The sequence below is a fragment of the Danio rerio genome, chromosome 12 (assembly GCF_049306965.1).
Source record: "Danio rerio strain Tuebingen ecotype United States chromosome 12, GRCz12tu, whole genome shotgun sequence".
In the NCBI taxonomy this organism is placed as follows: domain Eukaryota; kingdom Metazoa; phylum Chordata; class Actinopteri; order Cypriniformes; family Danionidae; genus Danio; species Danio rerio.
Window position 1 is genome coordinate 48,637,501 of NC_133187.1, and position 16,625 is coordinate 48,654,125.

The following is a 16,625-nucleotide window of genomic DNA, read 5'->3' on the forward strand; positions in this document are numbered from 1 at the left end:
CTCCGGTTACTTCCACAGTCCGAACACATGCGTTATAGGTGAGCTGAATAAGCTGAATTAATCCTTCGCTAAGCCCCGCCCTCCTTCCATGCCTGCTGGCACGTATATTACAGTGTGTATGCACTGTTGCCAGACACTGCCAGGGATATAATTTGTCATTTTTGGTGAACACTGTGAGATATCCGAGTAAGACAGACAAAAAAAAAAAAAAAGGATTGCAGTATACATTACAGGGGTATACTCACGACCTAATACGCAAATGATTAGAAAATAATGTAATCAAAATTGAAGCTAGGTTAGCTTGGCTGCCTCATACGCTGACCATTCAACAGCTTAGTTCATGCACAAGAGGAGAGGGGACATTTACAAATAACCTAATAATGACTAATTAAACCGTGATTTACCTTTTTTTGCCAAAAAGCCTGATAGATTAGATGCTTTTTGGATCTATACATTAAAACCAACCAGATTTCCAGGTTTAAATGAAAATTAGATTTTTCTTCTTTTTTGTATAACAGTTTTTCTATAGATAGTTTACAGATTATCATCATATATTGTTGAATATGTATGTGTTTGTATATGCATTATTGTGTGTACATGTTTATATATATATATGTACGTATATATATATATATATATATATATATATATATATATATATATATATATATATATATATATATATATATATACAAATGTATATGTGTGTGTGTTTGTATGGGTGTATATGGATATGCAATGTTTAAGCATATTTATCTGTACATATTTGCTTATTATTATATATATATATATATATATATATATATATATATATATATATATATATATATATATATATATATATATATATATATGTCACCGACTCGGTCCCAGCCATTCCCCTCGCTGGCCAGTAGAGGCTACCATCTCCGGACTTTTAGCATTACATCATCCACTTACACTGATCGCGCACACCTGTTCTCCATTCTGTTAATGACCCACGTACCCTTTATAAGCCGCACTCAAACCTTCATTCAGTGCGAAAACTTGTTCAGCCCCGGCCAGCATTACTGAGCGTTATATCCTGCCTGATCTCCTGTGAATTACTTCTGCCTGTTTCTGACTCTGCTTTGCCTTCTACCTGCCCACGACCCAAGCCTGTTACACAGACTCTGATACTCGCTGCCTGCCCTCGACCCAAGCCTGATACACGGACTCTGAATCACGCCGCCTGCCTCTGACCCATGCCTGGTAAATACTCTGTGTCTGTCAGCCGCCAGCCTTAAGACCTTTATTGCTATTGTTGTTGTGTGTTCGCACCTTCGTGCGTATTGAATGTTTGAGTGAAAGTGTGACTAATACTGCATAATAGATCCTTCCGTGTGTGTGTGTGTGTGTGTGTGTGTGTGTGTGTGTGTGTGTGTGTGTGTGTGTGTGTGTGTGTGTGTGTGTGTGTGTGTGTGTGTGTGTGTGTTCTATATATGATATAGAACTAATAAGCAAATATGTAAAGAAATGCGCTTAAACATCACATGTCCATATACACCCATACAAACACACACAGAATAATATATTACCCTACTTTTGACTGGACGGCTCTCGTGGTAGTAAGGGACTGTCCTGGGAAAATTGGGGCATCTAATCACCCTTATGGGTGACTAAAACAGGGCTATTCAATATTCTGATTGGGCTACAGTCACCTTGAGCCACAGCTTAGCACTGGTGTCACTGTTTTTGAACAGCAATGAACCGAAAGGAACACTTCACATTATTTACGAGAGAAAGCATAACGCAAAGAGGCGTTTCCAGCGTCATATCGCAAATTAATTATTCAGCCATATATACATAGCCAAATATAAATATTCAGCCAATCAAGGGCCCCCTTCTTCCGTGGGCCCTGGGGCTTCAGCTGCACCTAGCCCTTACATTAATCTGGCCCTGCCCATACCAACTATAGAACTACCCCAACAGATTAGTTCAACTACTTCACTCTAGTATGACTTAAAAACACTACAGTATTCACATTTACTTGCTGTTGCTGTAGATATTTTTGCACAACCAAGAGGTATAATAAAGTGAGATAAGCAAAGGCACAGTGCCACCCAGTGGAATCTTCTGCCTCAACATTCAACTTGCACATACTGTACATAGTTGTTGATGTCACTGACTGCTGAATATGTCTATCTGCATTCCTTAACCCTCTGGGGTCTGAGGGTGTTTTGGGGCTCTGGAGAAGTTTGGACATGCATTGACATTTGTGTTGTTTTCAGTATCTTAAAAACATATAAATGGCTAAAGTGTGATAAACTGTAAACAGCACAAGTTGGGCTACATTAATACCTAAGCAGCATATTCGTATGTGTTTGTGTTTTTGAGAAAGAAACGTTTATGCGTGGTTAGTGAAAAAATTTCATTTTAAAGTCACTGAAACAAGGCCGTGAAACACACAGAGAACATTTGTGCACAAGACTTTAAAGAAATGGATGTTGTAGCCTAGTGTTTTTTGCTTCAGAATGATGTGAGAATAATCTTGTTCACAGAAAACAATATAATGAATTAAAATTTCTATAAGTCACTTTTTGAGTGAAATTGATTTATGCGGGAAGGTGTGAACTATCATTGCTATGCAGTGAGTCAAACCTGAAAAGACAAAGACCTGCATAATGAGCCATCAGACAGGGATGTGACTAAGAGGGAAGAGTTTTAAGATGGAATCAGAGGAAAGTTTATTTACTTTTTTGTTTGCAGTTTATTTAAAATATATTAATCACACAAAATAACTGGAGATACACTTGAGAGAGTCAGTACACTCTATAAAACTCTGCAAACTTTATAAACCAACATATAGCAAATCTACTGAAAAAGTTATTTGTCAATGAAGAGTTTTGTTGCCAAACGAGATTTATCCATTTTGACAAATGTTGGTTATTTGACATTATTATTTAAGACATCAACAGTCAAGTTCATTCACAATATTTATACAATAAACTATTACCTGAGCTCAGTGAAGTCCAGGAACACAATATTCTTCAAACCCAGGATCTTTTTTATTGAACTTTATGTCCATAGATAGTTCATAAATAAATAAATAAATAAATAAATAAACATGCCAAAATGCAACATATTATCTTTTTATCTATTTTATTGTCAAATATCTTAAATTGGTTTAAAAAAAAACAATACATCATTAATATATGGAATAGTATACAAAGACTGAATAATAATAATAATGAGATTCTGAGTTAGCTTTAATAGTCTCATATTAGAGCAATGTTATTTTAAAGAATGATGATTAATCCATATTAACAAAAATAACTGAGCAAAAGAAAGCAGGTGAAAAACACACCATGTGCGATAATGAAATCTTTTAAACAGTCACGCACATCACAGCAGCTTTTGGTGCGAGTTATCATCCTCTCATTCGGTATTCACAGAAATGATTTAAAAAATAAACTTACAAGAGACACTTAGAAATGTAGCCTTGCAGATGAGAAAAAAAAGGCAGTATTTCACTGTAACCCCTGGCCTTGCTCTTGACATCAGCGGAGACTGACAGACGCAGGATTACTTTATCTTGGTCCACATTTGTAGCGTTTTTATACATTTTTGGGAAGTTGAAGGCTACATCTTCATCTAACAGTTTGTCGGCATGACACAGACCAACATTACTCGCATTACTGAGCAAGCTCAGAGCACATCTTACCAACTTTAGGTAAGAAAATAATATTTGGTCGCTGGTATGGATTGTGTCGAACCTGGCTGGATTTCTTTGTGGCTTTGGACGTTAGAGTGGTAGATGGAAGTGGTGAAGGAGGATGATAAAGTCGTGAGATGCTGCAGGTAAGACAGCTTTGATATATATATATAGGGGTTTGTTCAGGAACTGATTTGATAATAATTGTCAATGACGTATTCGATACTGAAACTTCTGCGCATGCTCCTCCTGAAATTTGTTTACAAAACATCACTTACAGCTTATCCAGAACGCTGCAGCCAGGATTCCAGCTGGGTCAGTTGGTGTTTCTGTGTGGAGTTTGTATGTTCTCTCCGTGTTGTTGTGGTTTCCTTTGGGTACTCCGGTTACTTCCACAGTCCGAACACATGCGTTATAGGTGAGCTGAATAAGCTGAATTAATCCTTCGCTAAGCCCCGCCCTCCTTCCATGCCTGCTGGCACGTATATTACAGTGTGTATGCACTGTTGCCAGACACTGCCAGGGATATAATTTGTCATTTTTGGTGAACACTGTGAGATATCCGAGTAAGACAGACAAAAAAAAAAAAAAAGGATTGCAGTATACATTACAGGGGTATACTCACGACCTAATACGCAAATGATTAGAAAATAATGTAATCAAAATTGAAGCTAGGTTAGCTTGGCTGCCTCATACGCTGACCATTCAACAGCCTAGTTCATGCACAAGAGGAGAGGACATTTACAAATAACCTAATAATGACTAATTAAACCATGATTTACCTTTTTTTGCCAAAAAGCCTGATAGATTAGAGGCTTTTTGGATCTATACATTAAAACCAACCAGATTTGCAGGTTTAAATGAAAATTAGATTTTTCTTCTTTTTTGTATAACAGTTTTTCTATAGATAGTTTACAGATTATCATCATATATTGTTGAATATGTATGTGTTTGTATATGCATTATATGGGTGTACATGTTTATATATGTGTACGTGTATATATATATATATATATATATATATATATATATATATATATATATATATATATATATATATATATATATATATATATATATATATATATGTACGTACATACAAATGTATATGTGTGTGTGTTTGTATGGGTGTATATGGACATGCGATGTTTAAGCGTATTTCTGTATGATATAGCACTATACGCATACGCTTAAGCATCGCATGTCCATATACACCCATACAAACACACAGAATAATATATTAGCCTACTTTTGACTGGACGGCTCTTGCGGTAGTAAGGGACTGTTCTGGGAAAATTGGGGCATCTAATCACCCTTATGGGTGACTAAAACAGGGCTATTCAATATTCTGATTGGGCTACAGTCACCTTGAGCCACAGCTTAGCACTGGCGTCACTGTTTTTGAACAGCAATGAACCGAAAGGAACACTTCACATTATCTACGAGAGAAAGCATATAGCAAAGAGGCGTTTCCAGCGTCATATCGCAAATTAATTATTCAGCCAATCAAGGGCCCCCTTCTTCCGTGGGCCCTGGGGGCTGGGGCTTCAGCTGCACCTAGCCCTTACATTAATCTGGCCCTGCCCATACCAACTATAGAACTACCCCAACAGATTAGTTCAACTACTTCACTCTAGTATGATTTAAAAACACTACAGTATTCACATTTACTTGCTGTTGCTGTAGATATTTTTGCACAACCAAGAGGTATAATAAATTGAGATAAGCAAAGGCACAGTGCCACCCAGTGGAATCTTCTGCCTCAACATTCAACTTGCACATACTGTACATAGTTGTTGATGTCACTGACTGCTGAATATGTCTATCTGCATTCCTTAACCCTCTGGTGTCTGAGGGTGTTTTGGGGCTCTGGAGAAGTTTGGACATGCATTGACATTTGTGTTGTTTTCAGTGTCTTAAAAACATATAAATGGCTAAAGTGGGATAACACTGTAAACAGCACAAGTTGGGCTACATTAATACCTAAGCAGCATATTCGTATGTGTTTGTGTTTTTGAGAAAGAAACGTTTATGCGTGGTTAGTGAAAAACTGAAATTGTGAAGTCACACAGAGAACATTAGTGCACAAGACTTTTGAGAAATGAATGTTGTAGCCTAGTGTTTTGCTTAAAAATCATGTGGAAATCATCTTGTTCACTTGCTCACAGAAAACAATATAATGAATTAAAATTTCTAAGTCACTTTTTGAGTGAAATTGATTTATGCGGGAAGGTGTGAACTATCATTGCTATGCAGTGAGTCACAACTGAAAAGACAAAGACCTGCATAATGAGCCATCAGACAGGGATGTGACTAAGAGGGAAGAGTTTTAAGATGGAATCAGAGGAAAGTTTATTTTAGTTTATTACTTTATTACTTTTTTGTTTGCAGTTTATTTAAAATATTTTAATCACACAAAATAACTGGAGAAACACTTGTGAGAGTCAGTGCACTCTATAAAACTCTGCAAACTTTATAAACCAACATATAGCAAATCTACTGAAAAAGTTATTTGTCAATGAAGAGTTTTGTTGCAAAACGAGATTTATCCATTTTGACAAATGTTGGTTATTTGACATTATTATTTAAGACATCAACAGTCAAGTTCATTCACAATATTTATACAATAAACTATTACCTGAGCTCAGTGAAGTCCAGGAACACAATATTCTTCAAACCCAGGATCTTTTTTATTGAACTTTATGTCCATAGATAGTTCATAAATAAATAAATAAATAAATAAATAAACATGCCAAAATGCAACATATTATCTTTTTATCTATTTTATTGTCAAATATCTTAAATTGGTTTAAAAAAAAACAATACATCATTAATATATGGAATAGTATACAAAGACTGAATAATAATAATAATGAGATTCTGAGTTAGCTTTAATAGTCTCATATTAGAGCAATGTTATTTTAAAGAATGATGATTAATCCATATTAACAAAAATAACTGAGCAAAAGAAAGCAGGTGAAAAACACACCATGTGCGATAATGAAATCTTTTAAACAGTCACGCACATCACAGCAGCTTTTGGTGCGAGTTATCATCCTCTCATTCGGTATTCACAGAAATGATTTAAAGAATAAACTTACAAGAGACACTTAGAAATGTAGCCTTGCAGATGAGAAAAAAAAGGCAGTATTTCACTGTAACCCCTGGCCTTGCTCTTGACATCAGCGGAGACTGACAGACGCAGGATTACTTTATCTTGGTCCACATTTGTAGCGTTTTTATACATTTTTGGGAAGTTGAAGGCTACATCTTCATCTAACAGTTTGTCGGCATGACACAGACCAACATTACTCGCATTACTGAGCAAGCTCAGAGCACATCTTACCAACTTTAGGTAAGAAAATAATATTTGGTCGCTGGTATGGATTGTGTCGAACCTGGCTGGATTTCTTTGTGGCTTTGGACGTTAGAGTGGTAGATGGAAGTGGTGAAGGATGATGATAAAGTCGTGAGATGCTGCAGGTAAGACAGCTTTGATATATATATATAGGGGTTTGTTCAGGAACTGATTTGATAATAATTGTCAATGACGTATTCGATACTGAAACTTCTGCGCATGCTCCTCCTGAAATTTGTTTACAAAACATCACTTACAGCTTATCCAGAACGCTGCAGCCAGGATTCTGACCAGAACCAGGAAATCAGAGCACATCACAGCTGTCCTCAGGTCTTTACACTGGCTTCCAGTTACACTCAGAATAGAGTTTAAAGTATTATTACTGGTCTATAAATCACTAAATGGCCTAGGACCTCAATACATTACAGATATACTCACTGAATACAAACCCAACAGATCACTCAGATCTTTAGGATCCCATAAATTAGAAACTCCAACACTTCAGTCAGCAGGGTGAATCTGCCTTCAGCTAATAACAGCGCCTCTCGCTGCAGGAATCAGCTTCCAGAAATAATCAGATGTGCTTCAACATTAGGCACGTTCAAATCCAGACTGAAAACACATCTGTTTAGCTGTGCCTTTACTGAATGAGCAGTGTGCTGTCTGACAGATCGCACTATTGTGTCTTTCTTTTCTTTTTCATTCATTTATAACCCGTTTCAACACATTGGAATGTTTTCATCATTTTTACTATTTGTTGTTATTTTCTTAAACGTGTTTCTTTCATTCCTGTTTATTGTGTAAAGCACTTTCAATTGCCAGTGTGTATGAAATGTGCTAAATAAAAAAACTTGCCTTGCCTAATCTCTCAGTTTCTTAGGAAATCATCATAAAAGAAAAAAAATCTTCACAAAACAAGCTCTAACACAAACGTAAAGGTCTCAATGAATGATTCATTCGTTATGAAGGTGTGGAAGGAATTTTTATATGTTGTTTTATGGATGATTAAGCCATTTTCAATAATAGAATACACTTAAGTAACTGTTAAAACGTTGGGCACACCCGGCGCAATATGACGCAAGCCCCAACGCAATAGTTGTTTGCTAGTTTCAGCTTGGCGCAAGAGTCGTTTCAATGTTTTTCACTACGCTGTTTAAATAGCAAATGCATTTGCGCTCATGTGTGCACCCGTAGGCATTCTGGTCTAAAAAGAAAGGCCTTCAGAGGCGCACTGCTGGCGCGTTGCTATTTTGAGAAACTATAATAAATTTTTCAATAGACCAAAACAAAGCCGGTCTATTGTCCAGCGCAGAGCGCGTTAGTTATGCACCACGCTTACACACTGCTTAATACACAAAAGATGTAGAGCAATACGCAAATATCTCTACAAATGAAAAAGAATTAAAATATTAAGGATATTAATAGGATATAATAAGGATATATATAGGATATAAATAGCAATATGTGCCATGGTGCGACGCAACTGGCTCATAAAGGGAATGGGAGATGAGACTCTGATTGGTTTATTTTCAAAATACACCTATAACTCATTAAGAAAATAAACTCAACCCTTTTAGATCATGCACCACGGCGCAGAGCAGATTTTTCCATCCTTATATTAGCAAAAGTGGATTCTGACATGCCCTGAAAGCGTTTGCGCCCTGCGATTTGGCCATAGACCTTCAAAATAGAGCCCATTAGGTGAAACGTAAAATTGCCAATTTTTATTTTAAAGGTGAAAACGTTTGGCTACTTCCAAGTTGATTAACAAAAAGGTTTTCACACACTTACACATATTTTCATAACCTTTTCTATAAAGTCTTCTTCTTTTTCTTTGGCTTTTGTCCCGTATGATTGCGGGGTCGGCTCTTTTTGGATTAAGTTCTATATGCTAACGACTTTTTTTACACCTTCCGCTCAGCCTGTCGTATAGGCCTGTCACACTCATACACTACGGACAATTTAGCTTACCCAATTCACCTGCAGCATGTCTTTGGACTATGGGAGGAAACCAGAGCACTCAGAGGAAACCCACGCGAACGCAGGGAGAACATGCAAATTCCTCACAGAATTGCCAACTGAGCCGAAGTTCGAACCAGCGACCTTTTTCCTGTGAGGCGAACGTGCTACCCACTCCGCCACTGCGTCACCAACCTTTTCTATAAAGTAATTTCCTTTAATGAAGCCATGAGAAGCAGCTCAATGAATGTCAAATCTATTAGAATGTTTAATATCAAGCGCAAATGCTGTGTATTTAAAATGATGCATGAAGTTCTTTCCATGAAAGGTGCATTGTTAGTATTTCAACAATATTCTTGTTTATGTTATTGTCTGAATGATTACTTAAAGATTAGGACAAAGAGTTTTGACGAAAACTCACAAAAAGTAAAGGGAAAACATGTAAAAGCGGTGATTCTGTATAATCAAACAGCTTGAGTTATATTAATGAATTCATGATGACTGTTTCGTGCTGACTATCTCTGCATTATTTTCTCCACAGATGAAAATGTACTTTGGCTTCTCTGTAGGATATCTAATCATTTCTCAAAAAACATACAAAATAAAAAAAACCAGCGTGTAAATGTGTGAGGTTTTCTTCTGGCGTAAAGGATTATTTCTCTTTTGATTACTTGTGTGTAATTGTGAATGTAAATAAATGTAAACTAGTTTTCTTGTGTCCACTGAATTTATTAGATCTGCAAAGTTTTTATTTTAAGAGTCTAAACACCCAAAGTCAGATCTGATGAACATGAACAGTAATTGATGAATGTGCTGCACAATTAGTGCAAGGGGAAAGATAAAGGATCTATGAAAGATGTTTAAAGTGATGAAAAAACGATTTAATTCAAAAACCTTTGGGAGAAAGCAAAAACAAAACTTACATTAATATTACATTAATACAGACATTAATTACAACTCATTTGGTCTACATCAAAAGAAATGTCATTTGTCTTGCTTTTTATATATTTTTTAAATGTTTTATCATATCCTTGGTTAATTTTGCTCTGTGCTCAAGGTGTATTGCATGTTACTTATTTAATATTTGGCAATATTTTTTTTTGCAACTTACATGGAAATATTGCATAATATTAAATGGAAAACCACACCAATCTCTCCACCCATATGTCCCAGATCAAAGTGACAGACATCCTATATAAAGACAGACATGGTCAGATTAAAGTCAACCAAACACCTGGAGAGACACAGAAGAACAGCTGATACTTCACACAGGTACTGTATGATCCAGTCCACTTTATGAAAAATCTGAATCAATAATCATTTTGTATGAGATATATGGTCTGTTGTTTTAATTGTTTTTGCTGTTTAAAAAGGTAAACCACTGGTCTTTTTAATAGTTGCTGATTAGGGATTGGCATTTCAACACTTTAGAGATTAATTCTTGAGCTTTTTAACCTGCTTGTGCTTTTTTCTTTTTTGTTTCTTAAAACACTTTACAAATGTGTGAGAATTTGCAAAAGCATGTTTAAACCCTCCAGAACAACATCAGTGCAGATTTAAATACTAATATTAATAATATAACAACAATTCTTATTACTGTTATGTATTACATTTATTTTAATACCGTAGACTTTGAAAAGCCTCAAGACATGTCTGGAAAAACATGGGTTCTGCTTGTTGCTGGCTCAAAGGACTGGGACAATTACAGACACCAGGTTTGTGCTTCTTTCTCTTTATTATTATCAAAACATTTCTTATGTATTCCACAAGCTGTGCTGGATGAAAATTTGTTTATAGCTGTAATTAAACATAGAAAAATGTGTGTGTGTGTGTGTGTGTTTGTGTGTGTGTGTGTGTGTGTGTGTGTGTGTGTGTGTGTGTGTGTGTGTGTGTGTGTGTGTGTGTGTGTGCGTGCGTGCGTGCGTGCGTGCGTGTGTGTGTGTGTGTGTGTGTGTGTCTGCGTTAGGCCAATGTGTGCTGTGCATATCAGTTAATGAAGAAGCAAGGAATACCTGATGAGCAGATTGTGGTGATGATGTATGACGACATCGCTAATAATCCCAAGTGAGTTTTGTCCTGCAGCGTTTGACTCTTGTGTGTTTCATAGTGAAACTTGATCTTAAATTGTGTCCCAATGTCCAATCTATCCATTCTAAATATACAGTAATAAGAGCTGATATTGCCCATAAGCCATTGCATTTGGAGGGAAGCTTCAGTTCAGAGCTTCATACACAAACAAAGATTTATGAACTCATCAACAAGAAAAAAAGATCATTAGTTAAGAGAGAAGAGAGAGAGCCTTATTAATAAGCATAAGTGATTAATCTAACCAGATTGAAAACAGTAAATGGTGTTATTTCATCCACTAATATACAAAAAGAGTTAGTAGGCGTTAACTTTTTCAGAGACCACACCTACTGCAGGTGGTTCTGACCAATGACACAGAATCCTTCTGTTTGACTCCTGGTACATTTGCATGGTAAAAATGCATTTACAGTTTTGAGATTGTGACCTTTTACTCCGCCAACTACTCTGGCATTTTTATGCAGGGGGTGCGCTTCCAGTCAGAACACAGCACTGAGAGTAGACGGACTCGTGTTTGGAAACACTAATACACTCTGTCATTCACACACTTAACGGCCAATCTTGTTTTGTTGGGAGCATGAGTGTCTCTCTCTGTCTTTCTGTGGATGTTTGTCAGAGATTGAGGCAAACTCACATTCTTTAGGGCCGTAAATCTTGACTTTGCATTAGTTACCAGAGACTTCAGTAGGAGTTGCAAGTATACTGTAACACACTGCCTGTTTCTTTGGTGAGGGTTGGTGTGTATTCAGCCTGATCTCACGAGAAAGCCTAAGTATTTTGCGTTTTGTCAGTTTAGTGGCTAATTCGTACAAATTCGGATGAGTTCAGTTGTACAAAAATGTACGATTTTAAAAAGGAGGCGTGGCACCTAACCCCACCCCTAACCCCAACATTCATTGGATGATGAGCAAATCGTACTAAATTGTACGAATTAGATCGTACGAATTCATACGAATTAGCCACTAAATCAAAAAGTTACGAATTGCCGTGAGATTGTGTTGGTGTACTATACTTGGTAAATCTTACATGAGTAATTGTGTTTAATCGGTCTCAGACTCTACTTGAAGAAATTGATTTAAAATGATTTCAAGTTTACCATCACTTCCATTTTATTTAGAAACAGTCTTGTATTAGTGTTTAATTTTTTGTAATTGAACAGAAGTGTTATAAATGTCAATTTTTTTAAAAGAGAAAAATTAGGACAAAAGCAAAATAAACATTACAACATCATCACAGGAAAGGTCTGATGGGTGGTGCTAATGTGTTAAACGCTTTCTTCTTCTTCTCTGTCTGCAGCAATCCCTTTCCTGGAAGCATCCGCAGTGTTGTTGATCAGACAAACGTGTACAAATCGGTGCCTCTGGACTACACTGGAAATGTAACTTCTTTTCTTTTCATTAATGTGAAACATCCTTTCATGATTTGATCAGTATCTGAGCATAATTATTATCCTACAGAAGGTGAAATCGAAGAATTTTGTTGCCGTTCTTCGAGGGGATGACAGTGCTGGGGGGAAAATCATAAGAAGGTTTGTGTTTGTTGATGATTCAGTGTTTAAGTATATTTTACTTTTGTGTAGTTTTTTAGCAGCCAATCTTTGAGTTCTCATGTTTGTTTGTTTTTTTACAGTTAATTCATTAATAATTCAGTAGTTGACAGCATTATCAGCCGTCAAACTGATTTGTCTAAAATGATCATTTGCTATTCTAATGTACAGTTAAATAATTGTGACAGACTTACTGCTTCTGTTCCTGGTCTTGTAATTCCTGCTTGTAGCTAACATGATTTTGTAGCTAAAATAAAGCATCATTTTCATTTAATGCAGTGGAAAAAATGACAACATACTCATCTACATGTCAGGAGTGGGAAGTGATGCCAACTTTCAATTTCCTCAGGACTCTGTAAGTACAAAAAGAAAAGTTTCAAAAGATCATATACACACACACACACACACACACACACACACACACTGAGGTTTTAGATTTTTGTGACTGCACATTACGGCATTATCAATCTGAACAAGCAACTGTAAATATTTTCATGGTACAATACAAAGGTTACCCTCACTACAACTAGAAATGTTATAAATGATATTGGGATTGTGTTTAATTGGACTGCTTGTTCACTTCTAGATGATTAATTCTGTATTTTTATGACAGCTTGATGCACATCAGTTCACAACAACAATAAACACTATGTCTGACAATAAGAAATACTCAAAGGTACGTATTCAGTGAATCTTGACTGAAGATTGAATATTTTTAGCACCATTTGTACAGTTATTCTTTGTTATATGACAAATGAAACTGATTATTTGCTGTCAGTCTTGGCCTTTTCCACATCACAGAATAAATTCCAGCTTGTAATCTGAAAGCTAATTCAGGCCTGGTGTATATTCTTGCTTTTAACGAGCACAAAGCTTTCAAGTGGGGGTTAATATTTTCTGTAATGATATAGAAAACACTATTAACCTCTGTATTTTTTGCAGATGGTGATCTTCATGGACAGCGATAACTCTCAGTCGGTGTTCACAGGCCTTTATCCAAACATCCATGGTGAGATGGCACTTTTAAAAAAAGTTGTCCATAATTTATTTGATGAAAATGTAATAAAATTAATTAATTAATTAACTGAGAGGCGTTGAAAAAAACAAAGGCAAAAATCTAATGTGTATATGTCCTCTCCAGTCTATGGAGTGGCTTCATGTGACTCTGCTAACCAGAACACAAGCGTTCAGAACGACCCTGACAGAGGCATTTACCTCTCAGATCAATTCTCAGCTGCCTGGCTGACGTTCATTTCTACGGTAGGAGTTTGTCATCAGTGAGCTTTAACTGTATTTGCCAAGTCTACATCGTATTACATTAAAAGTAAAGCATGCTTATTTGTCTGAACTTTTACAGGCTGATCTTGAAAAAGCTACATTCAGTAAGCTGTTTGAGTACATCAAAAACAAAGATGATTCCTGTCCCTGCGAGATTGGAGACAAGGTATGAAAGTCCAACACTTTATGAGAATATATCTTCTCTTTCTTAAACTTTAAGTGAATATTTAATTATTTCTTTCACAACTAAACACGAACAAGCATTTTAAACATTTCTAAGCTGCTGTGAATTTCTTTTGTTTCCCTCTTTTCAAGGAAATTCCTAAACTTCTGATCAGTAACTTTCTGAAGTTGGAAGACTGTTCAGACTGCGCTTGAGAAGACTTCTCCCTGAAGCGCTGATGAAAATGATCAGCATAATCTGATGACCTTTTCTTCTTTCAAACCTCTGCATTGATGATTAGAACTGAATCGAGTGCAGCATTATATACGCTATCTGCTGACAGTTTGTGCTTAGTGAGATTTTAAAATGGCTTTTAACTGAAAGAAATGCTTTAGATTAAATTGATGTGCTCCTGCTAAAGGTATTTTTTATTTAGAAACATCATATTGATTTCCAACTGTCTGTGATTCTTTCATTTTACGTAACTGTAGCTAATGAGCTTTTTATTATTTAGTTTGGACTGGGTTTTTTCTTTCTTCTTCCTTCTTTTTTGATCTAAAATGACTCATTGGGACTGTGTGTGAACTAACAACCAAAAAAATGAATAAAACTGGGAAAAGGGAAAAATGCTGTTTGTTTTGTGCTTTATTTATTCTGCATGGACATCATTTTTACAATGTCTTATAGAGCATGTAGAGTTTCCAACAGTTTGTGCGTTCATGGGTGCATCAACCTAGAAACATTTCCAATTTGCTGAACTGATGCTCAAGAAACATTTTTCTTCTAGATTATTTCTTCTAGAAATATGTTTTATAAAAAAAAAATGTAACTGATGAAAATCTAATTACAATTGTATTATACGGCACGGTGGCTCAGTGGTTAGCACTGTGGCCTCACAGCAAGAAGGTCACTGGTTTGAGTCCCGGCTGAGTCAGTTGGCATTTCTGTGTGGAGTTTGCATGTTCTCCCCATGTTGCCGTGGGTTTCCTCCGGATGCTCCGGTTTCCCCCACAATCCAAACACATGCGCTATAGGGGACTTGGGTAAGCTGAATTGGTCGTAGTGTATGTGTATGTGTGTGTGAAAGAGTTTCTCAGTACTGGGTTGCAGCTGGAAGGGTATCTGCTGTGTGAAACATATGCTGGTTAAGTTGGCGGTTCATTCCACTGTGGCAACCCCTAATAAATAAGGGACTAAGCCAAAAAGAAAATGAATGAATACCTTGCATTTGGTGCATACAGAGTCATACACAGTAAAATGCTTACAGTACCACTCGTGACCTTGAATTAGTGACAACAATAACAAAATAAAGTAATAATATAACAATAGAATCTACACGATGGAGAAATTGATGTTATGCAATAGAAAATAAAAGCAACTATAAAATATTTTATTATATATATATATAATGATCTACTATTGGCAGCAGACTCTGGTTTACTGTCAATTCTTATTCTGCAGCCTTTGACACGGTTTCGCACGAGGTTCTTTTGAATAGGCTTGCCTCACCAGGGATCTCTGGCACCCCTCTTTTATGGTTGAAGTCATATCTTGAAGATCGTACTCAGTTTGTTCAAATTAAAGATTTTAAGTCAAGATCGCAGATTGTCACTACTGGTGTCCCACAGGGTTCTGTACTGGGTCCACTCCTGTTTATCATATATCTACTGCCTCTTGGTCACATTTTCAGAAAATACAACATACAATTTCACTGTTATGCTGACCACACTCAACTCTACCTGTCCACCAAGCCCTCCTGTTCTTTTCCTCCTCCTGCTTTGAGCAGATGTTTAGCTGAAATAAAAATCTGGCTTTCAGCTAACTTTTTAAAATTAAACAGCGACAAAACTGAAGCCCTTCTCATCGGCACTAAAAGTGTTTTGGATAAAGCTGATAAATTCACTATAAACATTGATAACAGTACAATTTTTCTCTCCATGCAGGTAAAGAGTTTGGGTGTCATCTTGGATAGCACACTCTCATTTGAAGGTCACATTAATAATATTACACGTACTGCATATTTCCACCTGCGTAATGTCACTCGTCTCCGCCCTTCTCTCTCAACTAACACAGCCATTCTCATCCACGCATTAGTTACTTCACGTCTTGACTACTGTAATGCACTTCTTTCTGGACTTCCTTCCAAACTTCTCCATAAACTCCAACTGGTTAAGAACCATGCAGCTCGTGTCATCTCTAGGACCCCATCTCACGAGCACGTCACACCACTCCTCTATCAGCTTCCAGTAAAATATCGAATTGATTTTAAAATATTACTTCTAACTTTCAAGGCACTTCATAATCTCGCTCCTCAATATCTCACTGAACTTCTCCATATCTACACCCCTTCTCGTACCCTTAGGTCAGCTAACAACTTCACTCTGGCACCACCTCGCACTCGACTGAGCAAAATGGGAGACAGATCTTTTAGCTCTATGGCTCCTAGGCTATGGAACTCACTTCCAGTAGATCTTAGGAGCAGTGATAGTCTTCACAATTTTAAATCACGTATAAAGACCCATCTTTTTAAGCAGGCTTTTACTTAACAATTTTTTTATCATGT

At 36.5% G+C, this 16,625-nt stretch overlaps 3 protein-coding genes and 1 long non-coding RNA gene across 5 annotated transcripts in view; 2 read left to right on the forward strand and 2 right to left on the reverse strand.

The window, feature by feature from the left end:
* Window positions 1–4,067, reverse strand: part of si:ch211-226h7.3 — a 68,133-nt gene extending 64,066 nt beyond the window's left edge. Inside the window, exon 1 of one of the 2 annotated variants that reach the window (XM_073918925.1) lies at window positions 3,952–4,057. The gene's annotated coding sequence lies outside the window, so the exon portion shown is untranslated. Of the gene's footprint in view, window positions 1–3,951 lie in introns of both variants that reach the window. The other variant, XM_073918926.1, reaches the window with a different exon arrangement.
* hid1b (HID1 domain containing b) overlaps window positions 1–16,625 on the forward strand; it is a 131,025-nt gene that overhangs the window by 30,859 nt on the left and 83,541 nt on the right. The gene's annotated exons all lie outside the window — the stretch shown is intronic.
* On the forward strand, window positions 10,215–14,689 carry LOC100005356 (Peptidase_C13 domain-containing protein). The gene is given in 11 exon segments (NM_001328007.1): window positions 10,215–10,262; window positions 10,620–10,705; window positions 10,957–11,054; window positions 12,372–12,453; window positions 12,533–12,603; window positions 12,901–12,976; window positions 13,235–13,297; window positions 13,564–13,630; window positions 13,763–13,881; window positions 13,979–14,065; window positions 14,215–14,689. Coding segments are annotated over 10 exon segments (792 nt in total). The 5' UTR covers window positions 10,215–10,262; window positions 10,620–10,639; the 3' UTR covers window positions 14,278–14,689.
* Window positions 12,166–12,976, reverse strand: LOC108191757 (uncharacterized). The gene is made up of 2 exons (XR_012388242.1): window positions 12,921–12,976; window positions 12,166–12,581 (listed from the first exon to the last, which is right to left on the reverse strand). It is a non-coding gene; the product is annotated as an uncharacterized lncRNA (long non-coding RNA).